Source organism: Phoxinus phoxinus, assembly GCF_949152265.1.
Source record: "Phoxinus phoxinus genome assembly, chromosome: 15".
NCBI classification, from domain to species: Eukaryota; Metazoa; Chordata; class Actinopteri; order Cypriniformes; family Leuciscidae; genus Phoxinus; species Phoxinus phoxinus.
Window position 1 is genome coordinate 4342451 of NC_136890.1, and position 27397 is coordinate 4369847.

The 27397-nt window shown below is 37.0% G+C and overlaps 1 protein-coding gene across 5 annotated transcripts in view; it reads left to right on the forward strand.

Annotated features, from left to right (window-relative positions):
• cabin1 (calcineurin binding protein 1) overlaps positions 1-26755 on the forward strand; it is a 139639-nt gene extending 112884 nt beyond the window's left edge. For all 5 annotated transcript variants that reach the window (XM_079637527.1, XM_079637528.1, XM_079637525.1 and 2 more), the window contains 5 exons: positions 1479-1553; positions 17001-17265; positions 21982-22125; positions 23789-23973; positions 24605-26755. In XM_079637527.1, coding sequence (XP_079493653.1) covers positions 1479-1553; positions 17001-17265; positions 21982-22125; positions 23789-23973; positions 24605-24748 — 813 coding nt within the window. In that variant the 3' untranslated portion in view covers positions 24749-26755. The remainder of the gene's footprint in view (positions 1-1478; positions 1554-17000; positions 17266-21981; positions 22126-23788; positions 23974-24604) is intronic.
• The last annotated feature ends 642 nt before the right edge of the window (positions 26756-27397 follow it).

Consider the following 27397-nt stretch of genomic DNA (forward strand, 5'->3'; position numbering starts at 1 on the left):
TGATGTAGCCTACTGAACATATTTTAAGCCAAAATAAAAAGAGAGTTTATTTTATTATTACTTTATGAGCTTGAAGTGTCAACATTTTGGTGGAAGAGACTTTCAATGAAGGGACAGAAATCTCTCGTGTTTCAGTAAAAATATCAGTAACACTTTACAATATGGTCTCATTTTATTAACATTACAAACAGCATATGAACATATGAGGAGGAGTGGCTTTAAAGCTAACTTCAAGTAAATTATATAAAGAAGTAAAATATACAAGGACAACTTGGATTGAATGCAGTACAGGAAACTTCAAGTAATTCCTATATGAAGAAAACTTTAAGTAAACTCTGTACAGGATAACTGTAAACAAGTAAATTCTTAAATAATACGGCACTGTACAAACAGAAATAAGATGAGAATGATCATAATACAAATTGAAAGCATATTAAATTGGTTAAGTAAGTGCATTAGTAAACATGAACTAATAATGAGCAATATACATGTTTACAGCATTTATTACATTAGTTCACAGTGCATTAACTAATGTTAACACAACTTTAGCTTGTAAACGCGTATTAGTAATGTTAAGATTAACATTAACGAAGATTAATAAATGCTCTTGGTGTTGTTCATTGTCAGTTCATGACATCTACTGTAGTTTACTAATGAAACCTTATTGTAAAGTGTTACCTAAATATCTTCATTTGTGTTTGGGAACATGGGAGGATTACCCCCTGGCCTGTGATGGAGAGTCACATGCATCAAAACAGTCGTAAGTCAGTTGTAATGGATTGTAATAGTTGTAATTCGGTCCTGAACTGTATATTTTAAGACACTCTCACCGTGAATGACCTCGCTGAATGATTCACTACACTCAGCTCATGAAATGAGTAACAACACCTCTGTCAAGGTACGCTTATTTGTGAACGTGGGCAGTCATATGTTAAAGTGCTGAAGTGGGAGTTTTGTGTCGTGAATGTGTTCGTCTTTTTTCCAAAAGAGCAACAAAGTTCCTGTTTTTATTGCATTTCCACTCTAAAACTCTTCTATTCACAGTGCGACTGAATTACCATAATTACAAGATGACAAGATAATGCTTCTCTGAACTATATCATCAGACTCAGAAATGACTCATTTCTATGCCGATGCTTATAATGCCATAAAATGGATCCGTGTGTGTGCACCTTTGGTATTTATATGATGGTAGAAACTACATTAAATTATTTCGTTTGCACATTTTAAGAAAGTACAAAGCTAACACTGACTATAATCAAATGACAGGAATTGATGAAATGTTTTCTACATCACAACTTTATATAAAATTCAGAGTTCGCAAATTATTTTTCCGAGTTCAACAAAAGTGTCAATGGTTTGTAAAACTGGAATGACGGTGAACATGATGCATCATTACAAACTCTCGTGGCTGCTCTCATATGGTTGTGATGAATGATAATGCTCATGTTATGTCTCATATTTGTGTGTCTCTGAAGGTGGATGAGGATGTAGCACTGGATCAAGCTGTGAAGTTCTGCCAGATTCAAATGGCAACGTCGGCACAAAGACAGGTAGGACACACACTCTCTCTGTCTCCCTCCAGGAAATAACACACACTCCTGCTTTTCCCTCTGGAATGCAAATCCAGTTTTCTCTCCATTGCAAACACAGCAGACTCGCTGGATGTTTTCACATTTGGATACAGTGTTACCCATTTCTGCTTCCCTCTCTCTCCTCTCCCACACACACACACACACACACACACACTCACACATCTCTGTCTTTCTGAGCCATGTATTAGATGCATTAATTATGCAGCGTTTGCTAGTATCCCTCCATTTCTCTCGCTGTTCAAATAATGAAAACTTTTGTTGAGAGACAGAGGCTGTGTTTGGGAAAGATTATTAACATACTGATTACTGCATACTCACTACATACTAAATACTATCTACTATTTAAAAATGGCTAACACAACTGTATGCATTATGCAAAATAAACAGATAGTCGGATAGCAGAACGCATCATTGTTGATATGGTTTGTAGTGATGCACTAAAAATGACGATTCTTGAGACACAAAACATTAAATTATGGACACTGTTTTTTATTAGCCTTTGTATTTATATAATATTTATTTTAATACATTAAAATAAAATGGTAAAATTCTTTTATATTCATATTTTAATGTTATCTTTTAATATACTAATTAATCGATGTATTATTATTATTATTATATTTTAATATATATACCGGTATATACTTTATAATATAAACTTTTCCACATCCAGGTTTTTGTTTGTTAAGATTTGTTGAAGTAAATCTTTCAGTTTTAAAGGGGTGGTTGAGTATGACTTCACTTTTCTAACTTTAGTTAGTGTGTAATGTTGTGTTTGATCATAAACAACATCTGCAAAGTTACAACGCTCAAAGTTCAAAGCAAAGGAAGATATTTGCTTTTAAAGAAAAGGACTACAACAAACGGCTGGTAGAGACTACACGACATTCCTCCTGGGTTAGTGACATCAGCAACCCTAAAATGTACATAAGCCCCGCCTCCTTAACACACAGTCCATGTTGAGAAGAGGGAGAGTTGTTGTAGTCGAGCACATTTGTGAGTCAGCTCAAACTTTAGCATCCGTCTTTTCACATGCAATAGAAAGTCACTCTGTGTGCATCTCACAACAGTTCCTATACGAGCGATTTATAGATTAGCATGACAGAATATGCTAATTGAAGATAGTTAACTCCACATCAGCAACATAAATACATCAACTAACCATTCAGAGACGTCCTGTTGCTTCTACATGTTGTCACTTCTTCTTGAGTCTCTCCATCTTTGTCTGACTCCGTTTTAACATTAAAGGCAGAACAGTTTCTGTCATTTTAGTGTTTCTGCGTGAGGTAATCACAGCTGCTAACACACACGAGCTCTTGAAACCCCGCCCCCTGCAGCAGCTCATTTGCATTTAAAGGGCCAGCCACAAAATGGTGCGTTTTTGCTCACCCTCAAAAAGTGACAACTTTAACATGCTATATAAAAATATCTGTGGGGTATTTTGTACTCAAACTTCACACACACACTTTGGGGACATCAGATATTTATTTTACATCTTGTGAAAATGGCATTTTACCACCCCTTTAATTATTTCTTAGGAAATAAATTTTTTAATGAATGATTTTCTGATTTTCTAATTAGTCTCAAAAAGATGTTGAAATATAGCTTAATTCTTCAGTTCATCCCTCACACTGTCAAGTGTTTACTGCGTTTCACTTCTGGTCACTGCTCCACAGGATACCAACAAAAGGTTTGAGGTCAGTAACATTTCTTTAAAGAAATGAATACTTTTTTTTATTTTTTATTCAGCAAGGTTGCATTGAATTGATCAAAGTGACAGTAAGGACATTTTTAATGTTACAAAAGATTTCAATCAAATGCTGTTCTTTTGAATATTCTATTCATCAAAGAACCCTGAAAAACAATGTAGCACTTTTTGCTCAAAAAATGAAAATATTAAATATAATGGCTGCTAAAAATTCAGCTTGGCCTTGACAGGAATAACTAAAAAAAATTAATGTATTATAATAAAACATTTCACAAATTTAGTTTGTATTGTATTTGAACTAAATGAATGCAGCTTGATGAGCGTAAGAGAATAAAAACATGACAATCTTACCGAATGAATGTCAGATTAGCAAAGTTTGACAGAGTAACAATAGCTGTAGTGTAACTGGTATTCTGGCAGAAACGGAGTTCACCACGGTACATTTTCACGAGTGTATGCCACTCCAAACACACTCAGAGTGTGTGAGAGGGCTCAATGTTGATCCAGACACACACACACACACACACTGATGTCCAGCTCTCGTTCGCTCCTGTAAGAGAAGAGCGTTCTCTCTTTTCATTAGCCGTTCATTAGTGCACTGAAACTAGTCTGGGCAAAACGTACACGAGCCCCTGGTGTGTGTGTGTGTGTGTGTGTGTGTGTCTCATCTCTCTCTCTTTTACTCTCTCCATCTCTCACCCACTCAACTCCCCCGACTCAATCGCTTTCATTTCACATCGCTGTCTCTTCATCTTCTCTGCGGCTTACTTTGCTCTAATACGACATTACTACATTGTTTTCTGTCTGATAAGCGACAGGTCGATCATGTTGCTCCACCATTAGTGTGTATTACTCCATCGCAGCGAGGGACGCACTATATAACGCCGCTGTCTTGTTTATGTGCATCGATATGATTAGGCGAATGTTGTTAGATAATGTCAGAGCTATTTTTCCTTATTTGAATGCCGGTACTAAACAATAATATTCCTTTTCTCGCCAGTGTAAATACAGTCCCTGTGTAATCTTCTGTGTTTTATGTGATGAAAGAGAAACATTGAATACCACAACAAAAATATGTATTGCAGGGATCCAGAATAAAAAACAAAATGAGAAGTGAGCCGATGGCTGCTAAAATGACAATTAACTTTTATTAGTTGACAAATTACAGAATCTCTCAAAAAGTTGCATATTCTGAGACATGTATTTCTCACAGTTTAAAAATATATTTCACATATATTTCTCAAAACATATGGTTTATTAAATATTAAAACATACATATAAATAAACCTTTAGTTTCAAACTAAAACTGAGGTGTATCATTGTCTCTTCTGCTCACCGTGACGGCATTTATTTGATCAAAAATACAGTAAAAACTAACAGTAATTTTGTGAAATATGACAATTTAAAAACCACACGATTCTTCAGAAATCATTCTTATATGCTGATTTGCTGCTCAAGAAAAATTTATGATTATTATCAATGTTGAAAACAGTTGTGCTGCTTCATATCTTTGTGGAAAATTCTTTAATTAATTGAAAGAAATTTTAAAATAACTTTTTTAATATTCTAAATGTCAATTTTGATTAATTTAATGCATCCTTGCTGAATAAAAATATTAATTTCTCCCAAAAAAATAAAAAATCGTACTGACCCCAAACTTTAGTAGTGTGTATATACGGTATAAATGGTGATTTATGGTTCCAACATGACACCCGCCTTATAGTTTTGCTCCCAAATTTTTATATATATATTTTTATTTAGCTTTTATTATAACAAAGCTCTGTTGGATTGAGTTGAACACTGTTTAATATGCATCATAATGACACCATTGTGATATGCCAGTCAGAAAATAGATCAATTTAAGAATGAAATAAAGGAGTTATTGGTCTGAGAACGTACTTTCTCACTGATTTCTCAGTCACTGACTGTAAACAAGCGGAGGACAGTGACTCTCTGCTGGTCTGTCCGTCGTGCCCTGCTCACAGCATTAGTATAGAGAGTCGTTGAACTCATCCTCTTTCCTCAGACTGTCTGAGGTTTGTTTATTCAGCAGGTCTTCTTTCTTTGTTGTTTACCTCAGAAGTCACGGCTCTGTGAAGCAGTCAGTCAGACAGGAACACCGCTGTCGGTGGGAAGCGTGGGTTCATGCTTTGGTTTGAGCGAGAGAGAGAGAGAGAGTGGGTTGGGGTGCTCATCAGATCACTTCTGTGTATGTAATATACCGCAGAGCACCAAACCTGCTCGAGACAAATGAAACATGACTGAATTCAGACACAGCCATGCAATCAGTCACTGTACGATCATAACTCACCTGTGTGTGTGTGTGTGTGTGTGTGTGTTTTCAAAGGGTTTCTCTGTATCCAATTTTTTTACTGATTACTCATTAGTCATCTGGCTCACAGTTTTATCCAAAGTGACTTGCAGTACATTTATTACAGGGATTTTCCCCCGGAGCTCGAGTTTCTGTCGTCATTTACTCACACTCATGTCGTTCAGAACTCATATGACTTTCTGTCTGGAAAACAAAATGAGATTTTGGGCACAAAAGATCTATAAAAGTGAACGGAGCTCCAAAAATGACAAAAAGCACCATAATAATATCTCTACAGCTTTCACACTATATTCTTCTGAAGTCATACGATAGGTCTGTGTGAAATTTGAGTCGAAATTTGCTGCTTTTTTTATGGGGCACATAATGGGGTAGTAAAGGGGTCATGACATGAGAAACCAAATTTGCCTTGATCTTTTGGTATATAAGAGGTCTTTGTACCATTAAAACGTCCTGCAAGTTTCATAGCTTAAGACGTCCTCCCCATTATAAACGAATCATTTATTTAATCAAGCTCTAAATACAGCTCGTTCTGGATCCATGGTAAGAAGTGACGTCACGGTACGAAGTGACGTACCAGCGTTTGCATATGACCGCCTCCAGCAGAAGACAGTTACGCTTTAAGCGCAAGACAACTACGCTCACTTCGTATCGTTGTCGCGCCCGCGCGCCTCACAAGTGTTCAGTCGACGGACAGCGAGTGGGTCTGCTCTGTGTACAGGGAGATTACGACGCCGCAGATGTGCTGTTCCTGGCTGTGGACAAACAACATCTTTGAATACGCTGCGAAAGATCCAGTCGTCAGGGAAAAATGGATGCACTTTATTTTTTGCGGACGTCTCAGTCACGGCAGTGTTAGTTTAAGCGTTTGTTCTATACATTTTAAGAATGACTGTTTTGAGCTTTGCCAGAAAACTGTTGCTCAAAGATAAGTCCGTGCCGTCTATTCTGGGCTCAACAACGACGACGCAAACTGTAAGTAATGTATTTAAAACTTTAAACTACCTTTTAAATACGCTGAAAGATCCAGTCGTCAGGGAAAAATGGATGCACTTTATTTTTTGCGGACGTCCCAGTCACGGCAGTGTTCTATACATTATAAGGATGACTGTTTTGAGGAAAAAATCCCAATATGATGCTTGGCTTTGCCAGAAAACTGTTGCTCAAAGATAAGTCCGTGACGACTATTCTGGGCTCTACAACGACGACGCAAACTTACTTTTTACCATGGCTAATATAAACACATTTGTATAAGAGAATCTTGAAAATATGTCGCCTTTCTAGTAGGCCTACATGTGATAGAAAATTAAAAATGTTGCCTTTATCAATGCTGCATCTTCAAAGATGGCCTGTGCATGCATTTCTGTCCGTCGTACACCCTATCATTTCATTGGAATTAGTTAAATAATGTTAAACTGTTAGCAAATGAAGCTATAGGATAATTATGCAACAATAATCCGTTTTCAAGTGTCTCGGGTTAATTTTTTTTTATTAATTCAAAATAGTTTCACTTTCCATGTGGACACGGGCTGATCCAGTCTTCGTTGTTGTGGTGATGGTTCATTTTCCTCTGATTCCGGCTCAAACATAATAAGGTTTTATCATTGCAAGAGCCATCGCTTCGCATGCATCACCCGCTACTAAACAGTTACGCCGAATCCGCAAACGTTCTGGCTGGGGGCGTTAATAATTGATGCATAGGCACTGACGTTAGCCAATCATAACAGTGGGCGTTAACACTGAACTCTTAAAGGGGAAACACCCCCAAAACAGACTGTTTGACTCAGAGGATGAGAAACAGGGTGGGAAAAGGTCATAAATCACTACATTTTAAAAGTTTTTTGTAAAAAAAACTATAGTAATACTATAATTGCACCTAAGGGAACATAATAATAAAAATAAAAAAACCATGTCATGACCCCTTTAAAATATGGTAAATGTACAAGTGAAACTGGAAAAATTTGAATATCATGCAAAAGTTCATTTATTTCAGTAATTCAACTTAAAATGTGAAACTAATATATTATATAGACTCATTACATGCAAAGTGAGATATTTCAAGCCTTTATTTGTTATAATTTTGATGATTATGATGAACCCCCAATTTTTTTTAAAGATTTTTGGTTTTCATAAGCTGTAAGCCATAATCATCAGAATTATAACAAATAAAGGCTTGAAATATCTCACTTTGCATGTAATGAGTCTATATAATATATTAGTTTCACATTTTAAGTTGAATTACTGAAATAAATGACCTTTTTTGCAGGATATTAAATTTTTTCCAGTTTCACCTGTATGGACAAACCCAGCCATTGGGTTACATTTTTTTTTTTTTTTTTTAACCCAACGGCTGGGTTTGTCCATATTTAATCCAAATTTGGGTTGGAACAACCCAGCATTTTTAAGAGTGTATCAGAGGATTCTGTGCTAAATTTGAATGCTTCTCGCAGTGATGTTATTAATACTACAGCAAATTGAAACGCTTTCTCACTGGATCTCCCAGCACTGTGCAGCAATGGTGTTGGTGACCGAGATCGGTCCACGAGTAAACCTGTTCTGAGCTCGTCTTGAAGCTCGGTTACGTTCCGCTTTCATTTCGTTTGCCATTTTAGCGTTTTTCATATGCCACAGAAATGGCAGCTCGTATGGACAAAGTACACAACTTCCTTACTTATATACTGGTCAAATATTACTCTGTTACAAGTAAAAGTTGTAAAGACCGATTTTTACTTTAGTAAAAGTACAGAAGTACTCCCCTTTAAAAGTAATTAAGTATAAAAGTAAATGTCAATGCATTGATTTATTATTGTTGCATTGTTGTATGTAATACTTACAGTCCTGTATGCCTCTGAATCTCTGCCTGCATACCCTCATATCAATATCACATGTATTTCTAGAACACAGTTCCAGTCGTGGGATTGAACAAGTGTACTCAATAACGTCCACAATGGTTTCGGACACACAAATGGCTGTTCCCAGTTTTTTGGCTTTTAGTATGAATATGTTAGTCTTACTGTATAAGCTCCAAAACAATGACAAAATTCGCATTAAGAGGACCAAACCCAACGTTGAAAATCATGTTGATGTCAGAATCCAATGTCAGATTGACGTTAATCTCCAATGTTGGACAGACGTTGTATTGTGGTTGAAATCGGTTGACGTCAGAAACCAACATCAGTCGAGTTCTGACGACAACCAGACTTTAATTTCCAACCAAAATGCGATCCAAATCATCCCTGACGTTACTACTTTCTACTTAAGGAGCTTGACAGAAATGTAGTGGAGTAAAAAGTAAGATATTTGTCTTTCAAATGTAGTGAGGTTACATTTGTAACTTTTAAAGTAAAAGTTTCCAGAAAAAATAATACTCAAGTAGAGTACAGATACTCAACAAGTGTACTTAAGTACAGTACTCAAGTAAATGTACTTTTGTTACTGTCCACCTCTGCAGTTGTGCAACGTGGTGTTTGCACCAGTGCGACCTCTAACTAAACTTACACGCAAAAAGGTCGTAAAACGTGTCCATTTGGTCGCAGTCTGGAGCCCTGATTATCCAACGGTGACGTCCGAGGCTGAAACATCACCCCTCGACATAAAGCCAGTCGCTCCTGAAGCTCACGTGCAGCATTCACACACATTTAAGCCTCTGTAATTCCTCAATTGCTGTAATTGCTGAAGGTCCATTAACATGTTTGGAGTTCATTAACTTCCTGTCAGTGGGTTTGTGTCTCTTTGTGCTGTCTAATGCTCACTCATAAAGAGTCTCTCGCTCACTCTCTCCGTCTGCAGGTGAAATGAGGGAGATTTAAGGCTACGGGACGAGCTGCTGATGTTTTGAGGGGTTATGAATGGTTTTGTTTGTTGTCGATTGAGTCATTCTGGGGCTATTAGAGATATCAGAAGCCAACAGAGAGCAAACATATTTCACTATTGCAAACTCGCATACGAGAACTGGCTTTTTTTTTCACAGGTACACGTGAAAGTGTTTTATTCTGTGCATGGGAATAAAAAACCTCACTGTGAACAACAGCATATGAATGCTAACGGCCCTTGAAAACATTTACCATGGTAACTATGACTTCAATTCGTGATGTTTATTTATAAGGCAAGCGTCACTATTCCGGGATGTTTTTTTTTCCGTATTCATACCCATATGTGTTTACCACGTGAATGCCGTAAATCTGATGGGGGGAAAAATGTGCTTTATTTTCAAATACTTTTATGCATTTCATGATATAGCTTCTGACAACACTGCGCGAGTTAGCGACGCCATCTTTTGGTGGGACACCCAAAATGAATGCTTGCCAAATGCAAAGTGGGGGAAAAAAATAGTGTTGGTGAGTGTATGAAACTAATACTTACCAGCTTGCTGATATCTGTCCGCTGCGTGTTTCTGAGTGAACCATAATTACTGTATCAGTCATCGGCTTTCTCAACGAAATTGCAGAAATTGCAAATTGCAGGTCACGCTCACATTTCTGTTTGATAAAATCAAAACTGACACAAAGCCTCATTGGCTTATCACTTTGTGGTCTAATTCTCTTTTGTGTACAGTATGTTAAGAGGTTAACCCATATTTAAGCACACACCCTCACATGGCCGAACACATGGTTGTGCTGCTTGTGTTATAACACACTGTTTCCATAGTTACAGGATTGTGCCAGCGCTCCACGCAGGATAACTTTACACATGTGTGACTGAAGCCCTCAGTTAAATGAAACACCTTCTGTGGTGTAGTCCTTCATTTCTTCACCTCTCTCCATTAGCCCCGGTTCAAGAATAGCCTCTGCTTTAGTGTGACCATTTGGCCCCCTAGTGGTCAAAACGTGCAGGTTGAGGACAGATGCATGTTGCCGTGTTGACAAATGGTTCAGATATTGTGGTTGAGAGATGAAACTGTGTTTTTCTGGTAAATAATCTCTGTGCCGTGGGCTAGACCAGACATCTCATTTGGGAAACCTGAATCCTGATTCCTCCCCCTAATAGTATAATCTAAACCTCAAGCCTCAAAAACTAAGTCAGCTTGGAAATAAAGACGGTATGTAAGTTATGGATGCCTCTGTTTGGTGTAGTAGTTGTAATAGAGGGCATCAGTCGGGTTCCGGAAGTAAAATCTCATTAATTTTCCCCATTGTGATTCGTGAAATAGTTTTTTGTTTTTTTAAACAATAACTTGTAAACGTTTAAAGACAGACCAGGTTGTTAGTTGATGCTTCTGCTGAAACTGTCAGTCAGCATTATTTCAATTTATTCTTAAAATAATCCTGTTAAACAGCTGAATTCGTGGTGAAAAACTACATTACCCATGATGCTTCACAGAAAATTCCACCAATCAGAGTTGCCACAATCAAAATAACTCTGCCCACTCCCATGAAGCACTGCAAATAATGTAATCGAGTCAATCTCTCTACACACTCTCAAAGTACTTACATATTTGTGTCTATGTGCATATTTAGCAATAAACCTGAACTTAAATATGTAATATATATAATCAACACTTTGAACTTTTTCCCCGCCACTGACTGAATTTTCCGGAATTCAATGTTTTCACTGTTATACGGTAGGGGGCGCTATTACACATCTTCTGAAAGAGTACAGCATCTCTGGATCAAAACACAGGCGAAGAAGAAGCAGAAACAAGCGATAGCATGGGAAACGATTAATCGCGATTAATCACATCCAAAATAAAAGTTTGTGTTTAAATAATATATGTATGTGTATAATTATTTTCTATATATAAATACACACACATGCATGTATATATTTAAGAAAAATGTGTTATTTATATATTAAATATTTATATATAATATAAATTATGTATAAATTAGGGCTGTCAAAAGATTAATCGCGATTAATCGCATCCAAAATAAAAGTTTGTGTTTACATAATATATTGGCGCTTTTCCACTGCATGGTACGGCTCGGTACGGTTCGTCTCGGCGCGGAACGGTTCGGCTCGCTTTAGCTCGGTTGCTTTTCCACTGCAGTTAGTACCGTTTCAAAGTGGGTGGGACTGATCGTTATTGTAGGTCCGGTGGTAGCCGTGTGCGGCTAAGAGCTGTGCTACTTCCGCTCCTCGGCAACCAACGAGAGGAACGTCTGCACCTCGTCCACTGACCACGATTCAGCCATTTCTTGTTTGCTTTTTTTTTTAACTTTTTTTGTCAAGTAAAAACTAAAAAAACAGGTGCTACCGCGTTTGCTGTTGTCTGGCTATTTAAATCTAGCGGGTTTAGTGTCTCGTGTAGCAAATACAATGACGCTGAAGTGACGATTCTGTCTGACCTATCAGTGATCTGCAGTGTTTTCACGTCACATTTAGTATCGGTACGGTACGCTTGGAACCTCAACAGAGGTGGTACCATTTAAAGCGAGCCGAAGCGAGCCGTACCGTACCGTACTATGCAGTGGAAATGCGCCATAAGTGAGCCGTACCGAACCGAACCGTACCATGCAGTGGAAAAGCGCCAAAGCGTGCCGTGCCGTACCGAACCGTACCGTACCATGCAGTGGAAAAGCGCCATATGTGTGTGTACTGTGTGTAATTATTTATATATATATATATAAACACACACAATCATGTATATATTTAAATTAAAAATTAAAAATTGGTTACATTTATATATAAAATATTTATATATAATATAAATGTATATACAGTATATAAATGCAAATATTTCTTAAATATATACATGAATGTGTGTGTATTTATACATAATAATTATACACAGTACACACACATATATTATGTAAACACAAACTTTTATTTTGGATGCGATTAATCACGATTAATCTTTTGACAGCCCTAGTATAAATATATACATGCAAATAGTTCTTAAATATATATATGCATATGTGTGTATTTATATATAGAAAATAATTATACATATATATATATATAAGTAAGTACACATCAGCCGCGGCGCTACCATTGGGCCCGGGTGGGCCTGGGCCCACCAATTTTAGGTCCGGGCCCACCCATTTTGACCCAGTTCATCCAATAAGCAGCCAGAGGAAAGCTTTGAGTGAAAGCGCCAATCAGCGGCTTCTACCCCACGTGTGGACTCTTAAGCCTGCCCACAGGCTGCATCGTCACCATCAAGCGATCCAATGAAATGAATGACTTTAGCGCGAAAGCTTTTCAAGCAAGCTCAATGAGACAGACACATACAGTAGCTAATATGAAACGCAAAACAAAACAAAGCAGCTTATTTTCATTTCAATTCAGCAAAAAATGCTCAGAGGAGCTGGACCAGGAGGAGGAAACTCCGTCCTGCTCGGCCGCCCTTTCCCCAACAAGTCCTCCAGTAGCCACCCCCTCACACCAGCAAGGCAAGTAAGGTTAGGCCGCCCGCAAAGGCTGTCTGTATCAGGGATTAAAGTTCTCCGCCGCTACGACGGATTTCTGTTAATTGCAGGGTTCCCGCCTGTCCTAATTTTTTTTATTCACTTTTCATAATTTTAAGGCCGTAAATATGCTTACGTTTCTCAAATAGTGTAATAAATGTCTTAATTTCAGTTTGAATAGGTCTTAAATTAAGGAAAGATGAAGTGTAGCCTATTTACATTACTGAGGGGGATGTGATCAAAGCCTGGAGTGGAGCGAAAACACTTTCCTCTCTCCACTCTAAGCGTTCTGTAATCACTCAGCTCTGACTCCACTCCGGGTTTTCCATCCCCGTACACGGGAAAAACTGCTCCATGTTCAACTTCACCTCATTTTAAAAGTTATTCAAATATGTTTGTTTTTTATCTCATGAATTTCTGAATTTATAATAATATAATATTTATAATATTGTATGTAACGGTTTGGAAAAGTATTCTACACGTTTAATAAATAGAATAATATAGCAGTGAATGCGCCTAGGCCTAGAGAAATGCACATTTGGATTAAGAGAGTCTGTTTCTATTCGTATTGAATAGTTGTGCATTGATTTGTATCGTTTTTTCCTGCTGTTTGTGTTTAGCAGTTGTGTCAGTTTCAATGCTGCTGTTATTTCATGTCGACGATATGTTCTTCTGTCATTCTGAATTTATAAGAAAGATGATTGGTAAATAAATGGAGAGAGAGAAACAGACCCTCCAAATATATAATTCCGTTTCAGTCTTTTTGTGTAGCCTATTGAACGTTCAAAAGAGATCAATGAAGTTATGTTTACTGCCAAGACAAGAGGACAGTGACACAAGAGAGTTTTATTTCTCATGCCATTTAATCATGTTTTTGCGTGCATATACGCACTGTAAACCCCTTGGGTAGGATTAGGGGTGCGGAGTGCCTGCCTATTACACGCCATAAAGTGCGTACCATATGCACGCGAAAACTGTGTGTCATGCGCAAGCAAAAAAACCAAAAACATTTTTGGCGTATAAATGACACGAGAAATACAATTCGTGGTATAGATACGATCATACGCACTTTCATTAGAACGTGTTGCGTAGGTAGGCTACGTGGTCGCTGTCCTCAGAAAAGCGCTGAAACGGAGATGAAGGGGACTATTTGGCTTATTTTAACTGGCCCATCCAGTTTTCTGGAGGCCCACCTACAATCAAAATCCTGGCGCCGCTACTGGTACACATATATATATTATTTAAACACAAACTTTTATTTTGGATGTGATTAATCGCGATTAATCGTTGCCCATCCCTAGATCGGCTGGTGACCGGAATTTCGGCACTTCAGGAACCAGCGCTTCTGAAAATTTGGGTTGGTGCTGCTAATTCACTCAATATACAAGTGCACCATCTTGATATATACACTGAACAAAATGATAAACTGCACATTTTAGAGTGGCCTTTTATTGTGGCCAGCCTAAGGCACACCTGTGCAATAATCATGCTGTCTAGTCAGCATCTTGATAAGCCACACCTGTGAGGCGGATGGATTATCTCGGCTAAGGAGAAGTGCTCACTAACACAGATTTAGACAAATTTGTGAACAATATTTGAGAGAAATAGTTATTTTGTGTGCATAGAAAAAGTCTTAAATCTTTGAGTTCATCTCATGAAAAATGGGGGCAAAAACAAAAGTGTTGCGTTTATAATTTTGTTCAGTGTATATATATATTAGTCATTGATGTATCTCATTAGGAATCCACGCTATCTGAAATTTTGTGTATTGCGGAAATTTTGCATCAGATTCAAGTTTGTTTGTTTTTGCACATGTGAAATTACCCCAAAGTTTTTTTTTGCTAATGCTTTACATTTAATGAGGGACTAAAGTCATAGAGATTTCACAGATTTTTGATTGTGGGCTCTTTTGACTTGGGAAAATAAGAAACCATCTAACAACCACTCGGAAATCTATACGATGTAACAACTTGTTTTAAAAAAAAAACTCAGAAACTTCCTAGCAACGCCTTGGCAACCACCTGTAACTCCCTAGCCTACAGGCAGTGAGAAACTACACAGAATATGTAAAAAAAAAAATGACACTATATTTTGAATCAATAATTGATCTGCCGCATGATCAAATGCACAAAAACATCTCAGAAGGGACCTTAGAAACTTGGGAGTGTTGTCTTCTGTCCTAGTTTTACATTTGCAATCAACATCGAGTTCTCTCTTTTATCATAAGCTGCAGTTTCCTTCCCACGGGAAGCTTTTATTGGACATTAGTGCACAAAACCAAAAAGACGTGATCCGCACCAGTCCAACTCTTCAGAGAGAGAGCAAAGTGCGTGGACGTTTGATCAGCTATTGGCTGCGGTTTGGATCTGTTGCTATGGCAACAGCTGGTTCTGTTGTCGTGTAGTTTGTTTGTGGAGCCGTGAGGTGAGCTTGTCCCTGAGTGCTTCTCTCAAGACACACACACGCACGCACACACACACACACAGGACCCAGAGCTGTATAGTTTGTTTGCCTGTTCACATGCTTTTCTGCTGTGCGTGTACTGAATCGTCCATCTTGATGAAGGGTTGTTGGCAGGGCAAAGCGAAACACTAGATCACAGGTAGGCCTCACAGATGCGGCTGAGTGGATGATTAAGTTTGTTGCATGGATATTTGCTCAACAAGTGTGTTTCCTGCTCATCGATTGGTGTTTTAGTAGCTATATTGCTGTTATACCAGTTCTAAGAGTTAAAGTGCTGCTTGCTTAATTGTATTTGCTTTATTATACTTATTTATGATGATATTTGTGTGTTATTGATTGTGAAAATCAGTCGTGTCATTTCACTAAAAGCCAAGGTAAAAGCAAAAGGAAACGTCATAAAATTTGACTCCCTCAATGTGTCGACAAGTGTGTGTTAGTTTTGATCATAACAAAGCAAATTAGACCGTTATAGAAGTACTTCACACAACTTTTTTCCTGCACTTAAAGCTCAATAATCTAATATTATCCAATTAAAATGTTATTTTTAATGTGATGACTAAAAATATTTTTTCTTCATCATTCAAAGATTGTCTGAATTTGTAAAACTAAGTTCACAGTAGGAAAACTAACACTTGGTGGAATACAATTTATTTTAAAATAAAAAAAGAGACAAAATTACCACTATAACCTGTAGGTGGCAGCAGAATACTTTTGTCTCATTAGCCATTTCCACTCCCTAACATAGGTTTTTCTCACTTTTTTCGTTTGGATTTATTGGTAGAGAATATCAAATAGCTATTATAAAAAATGTTTTGTCTGTTTTTTTTTTCACTTTTTGTACTGAAGTGGGAAGTATATATTTGTAGGAAAAGTCACAAAGCCTCATGAAACACACTTTTCTTCAAATTGCGAATGAAATGACACAGACAGGCAGCGAGTAAAGAGCGCTTCATTTATAATCACTGAAGCTCAGTCCGTTCAGTGCAAACTCATTGAGTGCGAAAACTTCAATGAATCCGCCTAAACTTCACAATGAATCAATTTACATCGTGTCTGGTTTGTTTGTTATAATGAGAGGATTTGTGTGCATGTAAAACTTAGTAAACTTGCACTAAACGAACTTATTCAGTATTGTGAACGATACTGAGTAAATCCTCTGATTGGTCATTATTTTCAACAGAAATGCCTGTGATTGGCTACAATACTCAACACTGCAAAATCACATTGTAAATAGACACTGTTGAAGTCATGTGACATCAATATGACAACCAGATTGATTTAACTTACTTGCTTTTCTCTTTAATTAAACATTTACAAATGACATGTTGCCCGATGTAATATAACTCCGTTAATCCTGCAATAAAAATATTACTTTGTAATGACCTGACCAGAAATCAGAGGTATGGCAGATTTAGAGAAGTAAAGAGAACTTATTTCACTCAATTTTCACTTATTTTTCTCTTCTTCTTCTATCACTTTCTCTTTGGCTCCATTGAAGTATTGGAAGAGCACTGAGCACGTCAACTCATGGCACTGTTTTCTGTCCCGTCTGTTTACAGAGCTCCAGTGATGCGCCAACCACTCCCAAGTTTAGCAAAGACCAGCGAGACATCTTCTTCCCAGCATCATTCTCCACGCCGTGCCTCCACACACACACACCAGCGCAGGACGGGGAGGCCAAGCTGAGCAAGACCCCTCGGCCACTGCTCATCCAGACACAAACACACACCACTCCATCACAGATCTACTGCCAACCCGACCAATCGCAGCAGCGCAAGACGCCTAGCCAGCCAATAGCAAGCATGGCCTTTTTGCCCCACACAGGTACTGTATCTAATGCAGTGACACATTCATTTCCTTTATTTATAGCGCTTCTCACAATACACAGCTTTACAGAAAAGTCCACATTACAATTCAGAGTGATCTGTTATCATAAGGTAACTGTCTAAGTTATGCATTTCAGAAATGCACATATATACAAATCACAGTTAGCTAAAAATGTATTCATTTAAACAATGTTATAATTTAAGGCAGAACAGAAATCAATTTAGATTACATTTACATATAAAGTGTATTTGGTTACAAAGATAGAAACTGTAGTATTAAAAACACTTTACAACAAGATTCCATTTGTTAGATAACATTGGATAAAATGACCTAACAATAAACAATAGTTATATACTGTAGCAATTATTCTCCTTGGGGTTCATTTACAAATGTACTAATACATTTTTTAAAATCAAAAGTTAACATTATTTAATGCAAAGTGAGTGTTTGTATTAAATAACATGCACAAACATTAACTAATGTTGTAAAGATATATTGTTCACTCAATGTGTTGATGTTAGATAACGCATTAAGTAATGTTAATGAATGCTATCTTAATGTAGTGTTACCAAACTATACAGGAGATAAAACGTGTTTAAACGCCTGCTTTTATTTAATCCAAAACTGAATTCATATTTAATATTTATTCATTAATACGATTGCCTACATTTGAAAGAACGAATTTGCACGCGCAAAAAACGCACTATGGCAACATGACATTAGCCTAATACAAAATATATGTGGCTCTTTCCTTCTTTCTTGTCAACAAGTGGATTCAGAGCCGCCGCATTAGCAGCGCCGTCGGTCGCCATGTCTCAAGAGGTTTCATTTTTTTAGTACTGACTTGGTACCGAAGTACCGGGTCTTTTGACAACACTAGTGTGTGTGATCTGCAGCGCATTTGTTTCAAACGATTATTAACTTATACCTGTACAATAAGCCGTTTAAATGTGCATTCACCCGATCAGTTTTGAGCATCCAGGTGTTATAATCAAACACATCTTGTGGAGCGCTCTCTGGTTATACATTTATCTGTCATTTTAACTGTTGGAAACGGAGCGTAAAAGTGGACTTCAAAGATTTCTTATCCTGTTGCGCCCTCTACAGGCCATCAACGTCAAGCTTACAGCGTCATGGCAGAGCATTAAAGGGATACTCCACCGTTTTTTCATATTAAACTATGTTTTTCCCTTAACTAAGACGAGTTGATACATACCTCTCTCGTCTCAGTGCGTGAACTTAATCGCTCTGGCGCGCGGTGACACTTTGATAGCGCTTAGCTTAGCCCAGTCCATTCATTAGGATCCAAACAGAGATGAAGTTAGAAGCGACCGAACACCTCCACGTTTTCCCTATTTAAATAGTTACACGACCAAGTATGGTGACACACATAAAACGTGGCGCTTTTCTAAGTGGGTAAAAAGGATAACTATAATGTATGGCGGAATAGCACTGGGAGCACTTCGACTCGGTGCAGTAATATCATCACTCCTGATGATATTACTCCTGATAATGATGATATTACTGCGCCGAGTCGAAGTTTAAAGTCGACTAGTCTCTGCAACCCCTACTGTGTATACTACATAGCATACTGCTCACTGCATACTGTGCAGTATATGCTCTTATACATACTGTTTAAGACAAAAATTGTGTATGAAACGGATTAACATTTAAAACAATGTTGCAGAATAGTGTTTAATTTACTGAGTGCTACCAAATTATGATTTCAGAGATACTCTACACAAGTTTGGGGTCTGTAAGGTTTATTTAAAATAATTTAATACTTTTTAAATTGTAATACTGGTATTCAGCAAGGATTCATTAAATGTATCAAAAGTTACAGTAAATATATTTATGATCAGTAGATAATAAAATAAATAGATATCAGAATGAGGCTAAAAATTCAGCTTTGATCACAGGAATAAATTACATTTTTAAATATTAAAATAGAAAATCTATTTTCTAATATTTCAGAATATTAGAATTATTTTACTTTATACTTTTGATCAAATAAATGCAGCATTTGTACACATAAAAAATTCTATTAAAACCAATAAAAAATCTTACCAACCCCAAACTTTTGGACATGAGAGTAATATGGTTATTTGGCATTTTTATTCCAGTTTTATAAAATATTCATTTGGCAGTCCCAACAAATAATGAGAATAATAAAAAGAAAAGAATCACACTAGGAAGGTCAATTTGAGCATATTGCACTATGGGATACAATATTCCATGAAGTAGTCACAACGTAAAGTATACAACACAGCGTAATGTAGTTGGTCATCTGGGATATTGTAATTATACAGACGAGTTTCAGACACACACTGCATTACTGGAAGTATGAGTAGTGTGGTATATTATTTGAAACACACTCAGTTGACAGACATGTGACCAGAAGATGGCGAGTTTGTTCATGAGATTATACATAGTGTTTATGATTTACTCTATATAACCATTTCCTGTTGAGGATCAACATGCAGCTTACAAGTTCAACAACAGTTTCATTACTGATCGAGCCAGCTGTCTCACTTCCTGTGTGTGTGTGTGTCGTTTCGGCTGATGTGTTCTGTGTCTCATGCTCCGTTGCTAAGGAAACACGGATGAATGCTCAAGTACATGATTGTGTTAAGCGTGCATGTATACGTGTGTGTGTGTGTGTGTGTGTGTGTCCTTGAGAGGCCAAATGAAAGTGCATGATGCTCTACAACATAATGGGGTTTGAGCCGGTCAGCTGTCTTTAAAATTCAGTAAGATTCTGTCGTATTAAAGCTTGTCAAAAACTCTTTTTCATCACGAGCTGATCATCACTCGACCTCAGCGGTGAACACACACATAGTTAGATGCACACAGACGTACTGTGTCTGTCAGTTTATCAGAGATTACTGGTGCGATGGTCAGAGTCGGGGGTAATTTGACCTGGGAAACACTGCTGGCATTCTCAGACACATCATACTCCATAAACACTGAAAAATAAAGTCTTAGTGTTGATATGATTCAGCATTGTTGATGTTACAGGGTTTCTGCAAATCTTAAAAAAGTCTTCATTCACCCTTATATTCATTAAGTCCTTAAAATGGTTTTAAATCAGAGCAGAAAGTCTTAAAATCATAGTCATGACATTAATAGATTATTAGATTTTTTTTTTTTTTAAACAGGGAAAATGCACAAATTAACATTAACCTTTTATAAAAACAAGGAGAGATGCATTGTGCCAGGTTGTAGCACAAGTGCTATTTTCCGCCCGTAGTCCCTTGGCTGGTCAGTAACACATTAAAATATACAATTTTACAATCACAGTCACACTTAATTTACAATTAAAACTATCGTGTCAATTGTTCTCCCTTCCTAATCCCTACCTCTCCCAGTACACACACACACACACACTCACACACACACACACACACAGACACTTCATAAATGTGTGCAGTTTTGATGCATGCAATGCAGACAATGAATATCTTCCTCAGTATCTGTGTCCTGTTCACCAATACAAACATCTAGACAAGTTTATTAAATCAAGGTACATTTATTTGAGATGCAAATGTAAAATTAAGTCTTGAAAAACGTAACAAAATGTATTATGCTTAAAACTAGAACAAATATCTGTCAACACTTCTATACGAAGCTGCTTTTTATGGCAGATATGTGTTCTTGTTTCAGTCATAAACTTCATTTTGATCAATTTCACAGAAAACAAGACTTCTTATTTTTTCAGTTTACATCTGAATAAATGTATCTTGATTTAGGAATCTTTAGATATTTGTACTAGTAAAAAAAAGAGAAATACTGAGGAAATGCATCTGTGTTTAGCAGTGTAATCAGAAGGAACAATAAAGATGATTTCCATAATGTTGTGTTGAACGATTCAAGCTTTTTTGTTCGTTTTTTTGGGTGAAAGGAATTAAAATGATCAGATATTTGTTGGAAGTGTTTCTCTCTAGACATTTACATTTAGAGAACATATTGATGTATTGTGTTCCCTGACATTTATTTCTTACATTTTCTTTACTTGATCTTGAGAAGGTCTTAAATCAGTCTTAAATTAACCTTCATTAAATATGCAGAAACCCTAAAGCTATGAAAATTTATTTTTCTTAATAAAATACAGAATATAGATATTAAATCTATAAAACCTTAAAAAGAGAATCATTTAAAATTTTGCCTCAGCACAACTGACTAAGTTGAAAACTGAAAATCCAGCTAAAAATAATCATAAAAAAATGACAAAAGCATATAAACTTAAAATGAAAATTGGGAAAAATATGTACCGGTACTTGCATTATATACTTGACGAATTAATGCAGAATTCAGTTGAGTTTTGTGTGTGTGTGTGTGTGTGTGTGTGTGTGTGTGTGTGTGTGTGTGTGTGTGTGTGTGTGTGTGTGTGTGTGTGTGTGTGTGTGTGTGTGTGTGTGTGTGTGTGTGTGTGTGTGTGTGTGTGTGTGTGTGTGTGTGTGTGTGTGTGTGTGTGTGTGTGTGTGTGTGTGTGTGTGTGTGAAGTCCTCTTCATTTATATAGCGCCTTTTATTAATGTAGATTGTTTCAAAGCTGCTTTACAGAGATAAATGTATAATTTAAGGTAACAGATTGTTTTGGCTTTATAGCGGTTCTTGAATGATGTTATTTTCCAGCTAATGTTAGTTTTGATTGATTCACCTCCGTTGAAATGATAATTTGTTATTAAATGTGTGTGTGTGTGTGTGTGTGTAGAGGAGCGAGAGGAGCCCGCGTCTGAGGGTCTGCTGTACCGTCAGCATGAGTCTCACCTGTGTCAGCAGATGAAGATGATGGCCAGTGTCTCTCAGATTCACAACACACACGAGTGGCCGTCCTGCTCCACACACACCAGCACAGGTAACACACACACTCGATGCCTCATGTTTAGCAGGAGCAATACTGCACACTATCATGTCAAGAAGTTGAGCTCTGTTCAACCGTTTGGACTCTTTATTAATCCATTATTAAGACCTCTAAACTATCGCCAACATCAAAACATCGCTGAACAAACCTGTCGCACTTCTGTCGTCTGACTGATGCTTGCGATTTTTTTAATGCTTTTATTATTATTGTTCAAACTTCCTGCCTTCTAAAATGATCTTTAATGGTTTTGAGTAAACTTAAGAATATCTTTTATATTAGTAATATTTTAAGATGAACACTTACTGGAATGAAGCAACTTAACTTGTAAGGTTTACTAGCACTTAAATATCATCTTGCTGAGACATATTATTGGCAGATATAGAGTGACGACTGATATTTATACGTGTTTTATGTCAGTAGTTTGTTATAAAGATCTTATTGATTTACAATCAAGCATCAGAATTTCATCTTCCTTTTTGTCCATATAAATATCAGCATCTGCACCAGATTGCATGTTTTTGCTCAGTTTGGGCCTGTGAATAAAATGGAGCTGTTTTTCCTCCTCAACTATGACTCACTGTATCATATGAGCCATAAAAGCATGATGTATCAATAATGATACTCAACAAAAATGCATCAACGAATTTAATAGATTTTGGCTAATAGACAAAATGGTTTATTAGACAATTATTAACCCATAATTTCTTCAATAAACCATTTACAAAAATGAAACATTTTCTGGAAATGGTTATTTTTTTATTTATCTTTACAGATTAGAAAGAAAGAAAAATCAGCAAGGTTGCATTAAATTGATCAAAAGTGACAGTAAAGACATTTATAATGTTAAAAAAGATTTTTATTTCAAATACAGTTTTTATTAATTTATTTTTTTACTCTGTTCATCAAAGAATCCTGAAAAAAATGTATCACTGTTTTAACATTGATAATAATCAGTTTTTTGAGTATCAAATCATCATATTATACTGATTTCTGAAGGATCATGTGACACTGAAGACTGGAGTTATGATGCTGAACATTCAGATTTGATCACAGGAATAAATTACATTTGAAAACATATTCACATAGAAAACAGTTATTTTAAATTGTAGTAATATTTCACAATATTAGTGTTTTTACTGTATTTTTGATCAAATAAACTCAGTGCTTCACCGCTCTGTGAGCAGAAGAAACAATAAAAAAATCTTACCAAACCGGATCTTTTGAGCGCTAGTGTAATTATTTGTTATATGAATTATAAATATGTAAATAAACAATAACACGGTAACACTTTACAATAAGGATCATTAATTACATTAGTTAACATGAACTAATAATGAGCTGCACTTACACAGCATTTATTAATCTTTGTTAATTTGAACATTTATTAAAATCTTGTTAACATTAGGTAATGCACCGTGAACTAACATAAGGAAACTATCAACAGCTTTATTTTTATTAACTAACATTAACAAAGATGAACAAATGCAGTCACAAATGTATTGCTCATGGTTAGTTAATACATGACCTAACTAATGAACCTTATTGTAAAGTGTTACCAATAACACGTACTCATTCTCTGCTAAAGTTGGTCACATTTGTATAATAATAAGTAATTTGAAGTGAGAAGTAAGATGTGAATGTTTGGTGATTCCTCCAGAAAGTGAGCAGTGGAAGCAGAGTGACCCGAGTCGCATCCGCTCCAGAATCCCCCCCAACATGCCCAAACTGCTGATCCCCTCCACGGTCACCAAATTCCCCCCCGAGATCACCGTCACCCCCCCCACACCCACCCTGCTCTCGCCCAAGGGCAGCATCTCGGAGGAGACCAAGCAAAAACTCAAGGTCCGTATCTAACTCGCTGACCATCAAGATGAGCTCTTCAAGTGTTGACTAGCGGTGTAGAGATAGCCTCATGTCACGATACTGAACTCACAACACCGTATTATTGCCACACTCCAAGACACGTGATACAAGGTTAACAAAAAATGCACTGTTGATTGATGCTAAATTTGATATTGCATTGTGTGTGTAAATGAATAGTCTTGGACTTGATGCTGGAAACCCAAAGCACAGGACAATAGAGACACCAGAATAACAATATTCATCATTCTGAAGATGAAAATACTAATTATTTTAGACGAATATGCTTGCGCTCTGTCACTGACTAGATATATTTAAAATAATGTTGGCCAAATAATATTTGGCATTATCAGGACCCACAAATATTCCCCTATTCCATTATTATACATTATATTCAGCATTATATATAGTAGTTTATTGTAGTACTGACACTAAAACTCATTTTTATTTTAGGTGAACTATACACAATAGAGATTGTTGCACTTATGTATTATGATATATTGTGACACATCTATTATTGACACATCAACAGATACAATGACCCAAAAAAGTATTTGGACACTTTTGTAATGTATTTTAAGATGAGACGCTCTCTTTCTCCTCCTCCCGCCAGAATGTGATCCTGTCCTCTCAGTCGGCAGCGAACGTGAAGAAGGACACTCTGGCTCAGCCGGCTTTAGAGGTTCAGGAGACGTCCAGTCAGGAGTCGTCTCTGGAGAGCGAGTCGGATGAGGAAGACGACTACATGGACATGTGACTCGAGTGACACTTTCGTCTGCGTCTGGCTTTCAGCGAAAGGGCTTTTTCCTCCCTGGCACTCGTGTCCTGTTGTGTTTGCTCCTCTGCTGCTAAGCATGGACTGGGTTTCTATGTTCTTCTGTTGTTGTTTCGTTGTTTACGATCCTGCGAAGTGCCATTTTTACTTCAACATCACGGGAAGTCCGAGTAAACTAGGATGGATGGTGTGATAATGGCAGTTTGTGTAATGCAATTTACTCACTCGAGAGTTTCTTGGGCATTAAATCCATCACGTCGTTGTTTACAGATTTAACAGGAAGTGGGTTTTGCGTGACGTTTGGTGTCAAATAAACATGATTCATATCACTACCAAGTTTCGGTGGCATTGCAACCGAACAGGGAATGTCAAAAGGCAAACGTGTTTTCTTTCCAGCCGTGTGTTCCTGCATGTGTGTGTGTGTGTGTGTGTGCTGTAACTTCTTCTCTCAGCGCTGCCTACACGTACACGCTTTAGCTGTCGGCTTTTTAAAGGAGAGTCCTATACATTTCTACACGCCACTTCAGGAGTTCAATTATTATAGATTACTGTACTGGTAATCTGTTACTTGTAAAAAAAAAAAAATCAAGTTCATTTTAAGACACCAAAAATCCCATCGCTGTTGTGACGCTGTTAGTGTCTCACATTTTTGACCCGATTTCATGTTTTCATTTGTAGTTTTATTACATTTCCATTTGAGGATCATAAAAGACAGCGGCTGAAGGAGTTAATCGTGTCACCAGCACTGAGAACATGTGATGATTATTCATATCACAAATAAAATATGAATGTGATATAACTAGCTACAGAAGAATAGATTTACTTTTTTTTTTTTTTTTAAGGATTATGCCAAAATGTCTGGCATCACAGCCTTTTTTTATGATATGAAAATGCCTAAAACTGGTGCCGATCCCTAATTATTCTTTGAACGGTTAAATGGAAAGTTCACACAAAAATAAGTCATTTTTGTCATGTGCCTCACTCCTGTATGACTTTCTTTCGTGGAACACAAAAGGAGAAATTCAGCAGAATGTTCACGCTGCTCTTTTCCATACAGTGAAAGTGGAGCTGTCAACACTCAAAACTGACAAAAAGCACCTTAAAAATACTCCATATGACCACATTTTCATATGGACTATTTTATAAATTCATTAGAGACTCGTTTGTGTTCGTTCTAATGATGGGTTTTCAGTGAACGACATTGTCTGTTCCTCACACAAGACTATCAGATGTCTATAGAAGACGTGAAATCTAGTGCACAAACCATATTTATGGTGCTTTTTTTATCATTGAGTGGTGGTGAACATCCTGCCAAACATAATCTTTTGTGTTCTTCTGGAGTTTATAATGTCATGATAGTGAGTTTCTGTGTGAACTGTCCCTTTAACCAGAGAAAAGTGTCCAGACATCAGAAGTGTATGTTCTTGGCCTGTGGGGTTGAGTTTGACGTAGCACTGCTTTATCTCCGAGCATTAAGAGCATGTGGCATCAGACATGAGGGATGTGTAGTTTCCTCATGACGTGTGCGATGTGTGTGTGTGTGTGTGTGTGTGTGTGGTCATGGCTGGTGTTTCCAGCCTGATCCGGGTTTCCGGAGTCATTTAGACGGAGGAATGTTTTTTACCGGACGTTTTCTACTCGTAGATGGATAAATAGCCACCAGTATTTTTTTGAGTGCAGAATTTTTCAATATATACGAAGACTTTTGGAGGACTTTGAAATGTTCCGATGCACTGAGCATGCGTGACCAAACTACCTGTAAACTGAAAAAGAGATGTTTATTTTTTGCCTCTTTGTAAAATAATATTTAGTTTGTTGTTGTTGTGTTTTGAATGCTCTGTCTCTATGCTTGTGTTGAGAATGTAACACGAGGTGGTTTCTATGGGGTATTACTTACTGTCCTCAGGCTTTTTATCTGAGAACATTGATATTTCTGACTTGCTGCATTGAAGATGTCACAAAACCAAAAATACACTTACAACATTTTTACCTGATCTTTGGTGTTTGTTTGTTGTTTTTATGAGATTACACCTTCAGAAATCCAAAACAGATTTTTCTACTATTATTTCTTCACAGGGTTAAAGGATTAGTTCACTTTTAAAAAAACTTTTGCTGATAATTTACTCACCCCGATGTCATCCAAGATGTCCATGTCTTTCTTTCCTCAGTCGAACAGAAATGAAGGTTTTTGATGAAAACATTTCTCCATATAATGGACGTCACTGGCGACCAAACGGTTCAAGGTCCAGATGACAGTGTCAGCGCCGCTTCAACGGCTTTAAACGATACCAGACGACGAATAAGGGTCTTATCTAGCGAAACGATCGCTCATTTCAAAAATATATAAAAGTTTAAGTTTTATAAGCACAAACGCTCGCCTTGCTCTGTTCTGTGATGCGCGTTCGTGACATCATGTAATACGCAATTACGTTGTAAAGGTCGCGCTTCTATGAAAACTCAAACATTTCTGTCCTGACGAAAATTTTCTTTTAGGCTTTTTAATATTACAACACCAGGATACGCACACGACATGGGCATTTTAAACGATAAACTGACACAAAGACATTTGAATATGTGTGTATGGTCCTCCTTCCGCACATTTGTAAACACTGACTCGTCAAGCGTGACCTT